Source organism: Octodon degus, unplaced genomic scaffold (assembly GCF_000260255.1).
Source record: "Octodon degus isolate 3935 unplaced genomic scaffold, OctDeg1.0 scaffold00105, whole genome shotgun sequence".
Classification (NCBI taxonomy): Eukaryota; Metazoa; Chordata; class Mammalia; order Rodentia; family Octodontidae; genus Octodon; species Octodon degus.
In genome coordinates, this window is record NW_004524681.1 from 8,988,376 (window position 1) to 8,999,069 (window position 10,694).

The 10,694-nt window shown below is 52.6% G+C and overlaps 1 protein-coding gene across 1 annotated transcript; it reads right to left on the reverse strand.

Annotated features, from left to right (window-relative positions):
* Positions 1-1,569: 1,569 nt before the first annotated feature.
* On the reverse strand, positions 1,570-10,348 carry Bloc1s6 (biogenesis of lysosomal organelles complex 1 subunit 6). The gene is made up of 6 exons (XM_023724065.1): positions 10,112-10,348; positions 8,951-9,224; positions 6,489-6,630; positions 4,505-4,592; positions 2,519-2,605; positions 1,570-1,759 (listed from the first exon to the last, which is right to left on the reverse strand). The coding sequence occupies exons 1-6, from the start codon at positions 10,346-10,348 to the stop codon at positions 1,640-1,642; spliced, it is 948 nt and encodes a 315-aa protein (XP_023579833.1). The 3' UTR covers positions 1,570-1,639.
* Between the last annotated feature and the right edge of the window lie 346 nt (positions 10,349-10,694).

Here is a 10,694-nt window from a genome sequence, read left to right on the forward strand (position 1 = left end):
CAGCCCAGGCACTGAGGCAGGAGGTGGGCTACTCCAGTGCTCCTGTGAAGTACAAGAGGCCCGAAGGCACTCGTCGGGGGACCCCAGCCTGCCGCGGGAGTCACCACTCAGAACCCCTGCGCTTCCTCTGAAGTTCCCAGGTGAGACCACTTGCGGCCCAGCTCCGGAAACCGTGACAGGCCTCCAGGCCAAGCTCCAGCTCTCACACTTTCACGTGCATCAGAAGCCCCGGGGAGCTCGAAAGACACAGAATAAACACACGCGGGTTTCAACATGCCGGGAGTGGTGTCCAGGACACCACACCTTAGCCGCCTTCACAGGTGGCGCAGAAGCACCGAGAGCCCAAGGGCTCGCGCAGAGGTGTAGGTGACCTTGTCCAGTCCTGCAGGCCCAGTGACCCTGCCTGCCTGGCTCAGCAGGAGATGGAAGGCGACAGAAGCATTTTCAGATAAGATCTATTTACATTCTTAGATAAAAGGTCTAAGCCAAGGGAGCTTTAACACCATCAGTCACTCATTAAAGAAGAAAATGATTCTTTCAAACAAATTCCTTAGGGCCAGGGAGATAGCTCAGCAGACTTAAGCACCTGCTCAGGCAAGCGCAGGCACTGGGATTCCATCCCAGCCACCACAGGACCCACAGCTCTGCCTCTGGGCACGATGGGCCAGCCTCCCAGACTGGGAGTGGTGGTGCATACCTCTAAGCTAGTGGTGGGGAGGCTGAAAACAGGAGGATCACTAGGAAGCTACCTAGTGAAACCCTATACCAAATACATTATTTAAAAAAGTTCCTTACACCTCTCCTAGCACTGCAAATCCAACGCTTCCTCCCTCACTAGCCTGCTCACAACTGGAGGCAGGGGTTCCAGTGCGCAGGAGCCTGACGGGGTTCCAGAGGCCAATGCGAGACACCTCTGGGGCTCCCGCAGCGCCCGCCTCACAGACTGAGGACCCGCTGAGTAACAGTAAGCGCCAGGGGCAGCACACTCTTGACCTGAAACATGAGACTTTCTGCTGCCCCGCATGCCGCTCCCACATCACAGCAGGGAATCCTGGGCAGCTGGAGGTGGCAGTGGCCTCCCGGGCTGTCCACTGTGCAGTGGGTCAGGGCACGTTCCCTCCACCTGACAAGTTCCAATGGGAACTGCTGCCAAGGCGCCCCTCGCACGGCCTAAGACCGTGTCAGCCGTGGGGGCGGCGCTGCATCGCTGCAGGGAGAGCACCAGGCGGCAGCGCCCTCCCCCAGCAGCTCCCTGGCAGCCTCCTTTCCCCTCCATGCTGCGCTCCCCCCACAGTGCCCAGCAAGGAAGCAGGGCACAGAACACGAGGGCTGCACGGCAGGAGGGGCACAAAGCAACCAGCCTCCCCGCGACACACACTCACAAGGGCCAGGCTCATCCTCATTGTGACAGTGTGGCCTGCACTCTTGTGAGAATCAGTTTTCCAGTTTGAAACAACTCAAGGCAAAAATGATGAATTGTACAATACAGAAAGCAAAGCTGAAAAGCCACATTGAAATACTAAAACCGAGTGATACTGTGTCTGGTGCTGAGAAGGCGGCTTCAGGCCCCGGGAAGGGCGCCCGAGCGGCGTGGAGCTCCAAGGCCCTGTGCCGGCCAGCAGGACAGGGGCAGGCGGCCTCAGGGCCGGGGCGCCGGCCGGGCGGTGAGCTGCTTCTCCCTCTCGATCTCCCGTTCCCGCTGCTGCTCCCGCTCCAGCTCTTCTTTCTGTCGCTTCTGCTGCAGTTTGAGTGCTCTCTTCTGTGTCAAAAAAAAAATTAAAAACCAAGAAAAACCAAAGGTTATGGCCTCATTCAAAAGTAAAACTGCTTAGGGTCGTTAACACATATCCCCAATTTCTTCTTCTTTTTTTTGGAGACAGGGTCTCAGTACACAGTTCATGCTCACCCTGACTCACTGTGTACCCAGGCTGGTCTCGAACTCACAGCAAGCCTCCTGTCTCAGCCTCCCAAGTGCTGGGATTACAGGCATGTGTCACCACACCTGGCCCCCAATTTCATATTTAGGTTTCTAAATTCATTCTGGGTAATTTAAGGTCTCCTAGATTTAAAAAAAAAAAAAAAAATTGCTACTCCACCTCCCCCTCCCACCCACTGCCACCGCCACCTTCCTTTCCTGCCTCAGCCTCCCCAGTAGCTGGGGACAGCATGGCCACAGGGCCAGGAGGACCCCAAGCTCTTGCTAATGAGAGCTCAGCTGCACATCTAGGGAACACAAGCCCATAAGCCAAGGTACTGGAAAAGATGAACGGCAGGGTTAGAGAAATGACTTGGGGTGGGGCTGCAGCTCTGTTGTGGAGCCTGGCACTCGGGAGGCCCTGGGTCGGTGCCCAACGTGCGCAAGCACACACGCACGCGCGCACACACAGAGACAATTCTTCAAAGAAAACAATTTGACTTAAGTATGCTCCCATTCTTGCACAGGGAGGTATAAAAGGTCAGAAGGGAACACTGGAGAAACATCTCTCCGCCCGGAAGCAGTGCGAAGCCCGAGACTCACCTTCAGCTTGGACGTCTTCTCGTGCAGCAGCAGCATGTCTTTCCTTATATTCACCAGCTTGGAGTGGTAGTGCTTCGCTTCCGTGAACTTCCCAGGGAAAGGAAAGGGTAAGTCAAGTGACAAGAGACTGAGTGTCAGGGAGTGGATAAATATGTCAAAGCCCACACTGAAGTTTAGCCCCCTACAATGATCATTTATTTAGAGTCTAAATTACACCCACAGTTTAAATTACAAATTACAAATTTCAGGGTCCACCAAATAGCTCAGCTGATTAAAGTGCCTGCAAGCAGGAGTAGGGGCCAGGGGTTCGATCCCCCGGCCTGCCGTGCCAGCCCCACCCCCGGGGCGCACACAGATAGCAACTGAGACTGGGCGTGGTGGCGCGCCTGTAATCCCAACTCTTGGGAGGCTGTAAATAGGAAGATCACTACGTGTCAGATCTAGTAGTAAGACCTGAACACCCTGCAGACCCTTCCCTAAAAAACACAAAAAAACCCAAGATTTTACTAAGATGATCAGCAGGATCTTAAAAACACTTGACGTGGTTCAGGCTGAGAGAAAAGTTGCTAAACATAAAGTAGGCAGGACTGTGAAGCTGGGTGCAGGTAGCCCTTTGCTGTAAAGACATGGCATAACCTACAACCTAAGTAAGCCTGCCCGCTGCTATCGGTTTCATTTAACAAACTACGCCTCTGTAGCCTTCCTAGGGGAGGCGGCACCAGGGCACACAGGCCAGTCGGGTTGACGTGTGCTCGCCAGGACAGCCATGCCAAGCCCAGAGACCCTGTGAGGACAGCGGACATGTTCCCGCACGTCCTCTGGGGAGACCCGCCCACCCCAGCAGGAGACACAAGGACGCATCGGCCGGGCAGCGGGAGAAGGCAGAAACCCCAGATCCTAGAAGCAGAGTGTCGCACAGAGAGCTCTGGACCCTAGCAGTGCACAAGTGAGGTCTGACCACGCAGCTCCAGAGCAGCCCCCTCAAAACCACGCTCGTGCTAAGGAAGAAGGGAGACTAAGACTGTTTCTAACCCTTTGGAACAAAGCAGCAGGACTGCATCTGCCCGGTTTATTCGCTGAACACTCATTTCCACAAAGACCCGGGGCCTGCAGGAAGAACTCGGAGGGCATGCAGGCTGGTCAGGTCAAGGCACGCCCACGCGGCCCCCGGGAGCTGGCAACCCCGAGCAGGAGACTGTGTCCACTGCCACAGCTCTGCCAGCTCTGCACAATGTGGACTTGGCTTTTTCTCTTACGTGAGGAAACACCCCACAGCACATTTGGCCAGCGAAAGCCCATCTTCTGAGGCATGTACACAAGCCAAGCCATTTCCAAGGTAAAGATCAAAGACAGGTGGCAACAAGTTCCTTGTTTCTGGTAATTCTTTTCTTAAATAAAAGGGAGTCAGTTCCTCTCATCAAAAAGCTGTACCATTTCTGATGAAATGCAACAACTCAGCTTTTGTGTTGAAAGATATAATCAATCACTCTACAAGTATCCAATGGAACCTGCGCCACTAACTTACTATGGCATTATAAATATGTCACACAATGAAACAATGTTAATTTATAAAGCCATGAATTGACAGCTAATGAGAGACGGCACTCTGCTTACGGGTAAGAGCTCCCTAAAGCTCCTTCCTTCCTGTTCCCTGTCCTGGGTCTCCATCAAGAGTGTATCTAATCTGGACTCACTCATAAGTTCCACTTCCTTTCACAAGTTCAACATCTGAAAGATAACAATATGCAAGTTCTAGTAAAGAAAATGAAGGTTTCTTATTTAAAAGACACATTCTTAATTTTAAGTATTAGAGGATTAGATCTAAAATATACAAAGTTGGGGCCGGGGAGACGGCTAAGCACTTGCCTGGCAAGCACAAGGGCTAGAGTTCAATCCCTGGTTCCACCAAAAAAATAAATAAAATATACAAAGTTGCGATATACATATTCTTAAAATATCAATTTGCATCAATAAAATCTTACTTACCAAAGCATTAATATCCAACATTGAATGACATTCTTTAAATTTTGAAATCTCCTGTTCCAGTGTATCTAATAACACAACCTGGTTCTGTCTGAAACAAAAGCACACAGCCAAAGTAAAACTTCCAGTGCAAGGGCCTGTTTATTAAAATAAGCCTCACTGACCTTGGCTAGAGCTAAAAGTCAGAAATTGGGTTGGAAATGCATTGCCCTTCCAAGGCTTATTTGGCTTAGTAAAATCTTTTACAAAATAATATTCCAAAGCCACATTCTGACAATTAAATGTATTTTTCATTCTTGCCTAAATTTTAGGCTCCAATACCTAAAAAAAGTCACTTTTAAAAAAAGTGCTGAAGCTTTTCATACAGTATAGAAGAAGGAAGCAGGGAGACTTACACTCCCCAATCTCAAGACTGACAAAGGCCCCACGAATGCAGACAGCACGGCGCTGGCCGGAACAGCAGCACAGCGACCCGCCAAGCAGCTTGCGCAGGGCCAGGGCTCTGCCCACGGCGTCCAGGCAACGAGAAGCGCCTTCCCCACAGGTGGGGCTGGGGGACCTGGTGCCCTCGAGACCTACCCGCCCCTCTCACATGGTCATGAAAGTTAACTCAAACTGGATCTTAGAGCTGAGGGCAAAAAGCAGAACTAAACCTTCCAGGAGAATATCCAGGTGATCTTGGCTGGGTGACGGTTTTAGCTATCAAAAACATAATCCATGAAAGAAAAATCTGATCACTCAGATAGTATTGAAATTAAAAACTGTTCTGCAAGACAATGTTAAAAGCACGAAAAGCCAAGCTGCAGATAAATTCACAAAGCACTCTTGGAAATGACCCGAGTAGACACCTGTCTTTTAATAGCGAATCTGTCCCGCCTCTGTCCCAGGATGCTGGCCCTGAGCTAAAATGCCCAGAATTTCCTGAGGGACAGGATGGCGATGTGGTTGTTGCTCTAGAGCACTGTGGGTCAGACTTATGTTTATGCTCAGGAGGCAAATGGGGTGGAGGTTCTTTAGGATGGGGACTGCATAGCCTGAAAGGCCACCCACGTGATCAGAAGGTTGGGGCATTAATCTCTGTGATAACAGCCCAGAAAAAGGAAGCTGGGCCTGAGTTCAATTATTCACTCAATATCCTGCCCACATACTGAAACCACAATAAACACTGGGGACAGCAGGGTGCTACCGTAGAGAGAGATTCCTGATTAGTGCAGCTGGGTCGCGTCCCACACCTCACGCGCCGCGCCTTGCTTGGGAGGGCCTGAAGCTCTGGCTGGGATCCTCTCGCATCATCTCATGCGGCTGAGTCTACTTTAACCTTTATAATAAAACCATAACTGGAAGTACAGCACTTCCTGGAGCCACGCATCTAGGCCAATGTCATCAATTAAACTCTGCAGCAAAACTTCAGCTCCCAGCTTCCTCCAAGCAGAACGGTGGCCAGAGGTTCTGCAGCCAGCTGCTCACCTCTCTTCAGTCAACCCCAACCCCCAGAAAGCCTTTGCAGCTTTTCTGCCTCCAGGACTGACTGGTACCAAATACAGAGCACACTCTGCTCCGAGAATGGGCATCTCCCTGGGACTGGCAGAAAATCAAGAGTGCCACCAGGTCCCCAGCTACGACGGCACCACACGGTACCACTTCCACCCGCCCTGAGCACCTTGGAGCCAGGAGTCACAGCACTACCTACTACCAGCTGTAAGTTAGCTACAGTTGCTGATCAGTCCTCTTCCTTTGCCCGACAAAGGCTTCTGAAGTAAGTTTTCAAAGGGTAAGTCTCATGGCACAAGTCTGGGTAAGAGTGACAGCTATTTCTGGGAAGAAATGGCTCCAGGGGTATCATCTCACTTGGTACAGCTAGATTTTTATGCACACCTCTGTTCCCAGAAATACCCAATTATGATTAAATGTTATGCAGTGTTATGTTTCAATCCTGTACATAACTGTGAGGACAAGGACGGCATGAGAGAGGAAATGAGCCGCTTACGTGAGCTCCTGAAGGGCTTGCTTGGATCTCTGCAGGTCCGGCAAGTAGTGCGAAAGCAGACCCTCCGCCAGCTGCTCCACGGCTCTGTCCTCCACCATCCGGTCCTCTACTAAGCCTTCATCTGGAGAAGCGGCCCGCGGCCCTGTTCCAAGGGAAAGTCAAACACAGGAAGCATCTTCAATTGACAACAACGCTAAGGGAGGTTGGGGACTCGAAGCAGGAAGGGGGAAGCGGGTAACAGTCACTAAATTAAAGCATTCGTGCTTTCAAATGTGCACGAAATTGTATAAACAAAAACTGAAATACCAAAAAACTGCTTTGAACCCATAAAAATATGGGTCAACATATATTTCCTCTATAACAATACAGTATTTACATAAAGAGAAATATCCTTTTGTCATTTGTTAGGTAGCAGAAGCAAGATTTTTAAACAATTTCCCTGTAAAATTCAGAATTTTAGCTAGGAATGGCAGTGCACACCTATAAACCCAGCACTTGGGAAGCTGAGGCAGGAGGACCGCCAGAAGTTCCAGGCCAACCTGGGCTACACAGTGGGTTCGAGACCAGCCTGAACTACATAATGAACCTCTATCTCAAAAACATACATATAGATACACAAACATCCCAGCTAACTCACTGTGGGAGTTTAGAGTAGAAACTGTCCTTTCCTTAGTCAGACAAAAACATTTCCTGAATAGCTATACCACGCCTAGTTTCTGAAGTTTCCACAAGTAACAAATCCCTTTCCTAGAGGGGATGATACCGGAAAATCATAGAGCAAGACGAAGGCCTCGACTGAAACAGAAACTGTTACGTAAGTAGACCGAAACGTGAGCATCTGAGGGGAGGCTTAAGCAATGAATGGATTTTCTCCCGTCCTTCCTTTAAGTGTTACTCATTGCTTTGTTTTGTTTGGTGGAACCGGGGGTTGAACTCTGGCCTTCGTGCTTGCCAGGGAAGCGCTTATTCTACTGAGCCATCTCCCCGGCCCTAGAGTTACTCACTGTTACAGCACTGAAGTGCCCAAGCTGAAACGAAAAATCTCCCTCTTATCCCCCACCTCCAAGGGGAGTCGCAGGGGAGATCCTTGCGCGGCCTTCACGACCTGTCTCTGCATTCCACACGGGCAGTGTTTAGAACACCTCATGCTCCTCTGCATCCCAGCTAGCTTTGTACAGCAACACATATGGATCTGCCTCATTCTTTTTAACAGGACTCTACCAGAGTTTTTTAAACCAGTCTCCTATAGATGAGTCACTTGCACCTTTTGCTATTTCAGCCAACGCTGCAGTGTGCTTCTGGGCTAATCTCTGCACATCTGTCTCAGTGTGGGACAACTTCTGTGGGACCGACTCTTACAAGTAGACAGCTGGGACCAACGCGTGTGCATTCTTTAACAGACACTGCAAAACCGCGCCCAACACGGCACCATTTACACTCCCACCAACAACCTCTGGGTGATCTATTTCCAAATAGGCAAGAATTCCCATGCACGCAAAGAGCAGCGGGAACCAACATGGGCAAAGGAAGCAAGGTGGGCACAGGTAGCGACGCAGGCTCGCCCTGCAAGTGGAGGCAGGGCGCGCTGGCTTGGGGCGCAAGTGTCACAGCAATCGCTGCGTAGAGAACCAAGCAGCCAGCCTAGGAGGGCCACTGGGTCCCCTGCTAATGGGAGTGGTTTCCTGGAAGCAAGCGGCCCCCCTCAAGGGTTCTGAACGCGAGGAGCCACATGACGACAGCTTTACCTTGAAGTAGTGCTGAAACAACAGCGGGGCAGACGCTGGGACAGTGCACGCCTGCAGGTGGCGTACTCGGCCTTAGTACTGCCGAGCAGGGGCGATATATGCGCAGTAAAATCTGCACATTCACAGAGGATCGAGGCCAGGGAGAGAGCCCAGCCTAAGTTCAGAGACTGGAGCGAGAAGGGCTCGGCCCCTTTACGGGGATCTGTCGTCCGCTCCGGCTTACGGCCTCCCCGTAAAGTACGCCTCAGGGAGCAGCGACCAGGAAGAGCGCCCGCGCTCGCGGCCAGGAGCGCTGGGAGAAACCGCGCGGAGGGAGACATCGCCGGGGCAGCACGGCCGAGGACGCGCCCTGACCCGCCGCGGGGCACCTCGTGCGGGGTCCGCTAGCCTTCCCCATCGGGGGTCCCTCCCGGAACACGGAGAACCCCGCGGACGCGGGTTCCGGGGAGCGCCGCCCCGGGCGGCAGGGGAGCGGGTGGTCCCCAGCAGGCCGGCGGCGGGCAGCACACTCCTCGACCAGGCCGCTCCTTGCACACTCACCCCCAGCTCGCCACCGCGCAGGACCAGCGGCCGGGCCCACCCCGCGCCGCTTCGGCCACGCTCCCTCCCGGCTTCCGTCCCGCCCGTCCCGCCTCGCGCGCTGACAAGCGCGGACGCCATGCCGCGAGCGCCCTCGGGGGCCCGGGGGCCCGGGCCTGGCCCGTCTGCAGCACGTACCCAGTGTCGGCTCGCCAGGAAACCCCGTCGGGACCCCGTCTGGGGGCGGTGACCCAGGAGCACTCATGTCCCTCCCGCTGGGCCCACGGAAGGGGCAGCCCGGAGCAGTCTGCACCCGGAAGGAGGAACCCTCTGCCGCCAGCGCCCGGCCGGACCCAAGTGCGGGTTGCACCCGGAAGTGACGAAGCGGAAGTCGGCGGACTCGGCGGCGCCGTGAGGTCCTGGGAGCTGGGTCCGCAAGATTGGAGGTGCTGGCAGCGTCCCGGTGCCCGTGCTGGAGAAGTGGAGTGCCCCGAGAGGTGGCGGAGACCCAGAGCGGGGCGCGAGCGGCCCACCTTGATTCCCTGCGACTGCGGAGAAGACGGATTTTTCAGTGTCGTGACCTTGTTAAAAACACCTGCGAGGAGGCGGGGGAGATGGCTCAGTGGAATAAGCGCTGCCTTGGCAAGCTACCTGGCCTGAGTTCAATCCCCGGTTCCGCCAAAAAACAAAAACAAAACACCTACGAGTGAGGGCGTATTGGCGCGAGCTTGTAACCCGGCGGCTGAGGCCGGAAGATCTCTGAGTTCGAGGACAGCCTGAGACCTTGTCTCCAAAAGGAAAAAAACTTGAAAACAAAGACTGCTTGTTCTTCTTGCCATTTGGACTATTTAAAATATTCTCGTTTCCAGCTCTGTGTGACTTTCAACCTTGCTAATGGGGGGTGGGCTCCACGATTCAGTCGCCCCTTGATTGCAAGTGATTTGTCCTCCTCAGCGGTACGTACTGAACAAATTCAGCGTAATTACTGCAACCACCTCCTGAGATCCTGTGGGATGACGTCATGAACGTGACAGAAAACGCTCAGGAATGGTCAGAACCCCAGACCAGAAAAAAGATTCTCTTCCCTACCGGAGACCCACTCATCTAGACTTTCGTGGCCTTCTAAGCGTTGCTCCCCAATGTTGCTTATTTGACGTTCTTTATCGCAGCCAAAGCAGTTTTCAAAAAATAATTATAGGAAGCCTCAGAAACACGTTGGAGGGCCAGGGAGATGGCTCAGTGGAATAAGCGCTTCCCTGGCAAGTGCAAGGACCTGAGTTCAATCCCCGGTTCCGGGGGAAAAAAAAAAAAAAAAGGAAACACGTTGGTTCCCCATTTCCTTTGTCAGTACATTAGCACCTTTGGTCCTCTACCACTTTCCACTCCACGTAAGTCTCCTGGGTCCTCCTCGCCCTGGTATGACGCCAGCACCCCATATGGGAGGACCTCCCATGATGCCCGTGATGGGCCCCCCTTCTCCCGGGATGACGCCGATGGGACCAGCCCCTGGGATGAGGCCACCCATGGGAGGCCACATGCCCATGATGCCTGGGCCTCCGATGATGCGACCGCCAGCTCTGCCCTGATGGTGTCCATTCGGCCAGGAATGACTTGGCTAGACAGATAAAGTGGAGAGGCAGCCTCTCTGTGTCAGTTTCATATTATTCTGCTTCACCAGGGATCATAGTACTGTGACTCTGTGTGTTTTCTAACAGCATGAATGACAAGGAAGACTTGCTCCCTCTTCCAATCAATAGTTTTGAAGGGAGAAGTACGATAAGCAAAAGTGCAGAAAGTAGTTTCATTTGTATTGTGAAATGTGAAAGTAAACTTGTCAGCTCTTAAAAAAAAAAAAAAAAAAAAACTGATAGACAAGTGGTACAGAGAAGAGGCACAGATGGGAGCCATAAGTACAATAATGGCCACAAGGGACTAAAAATAC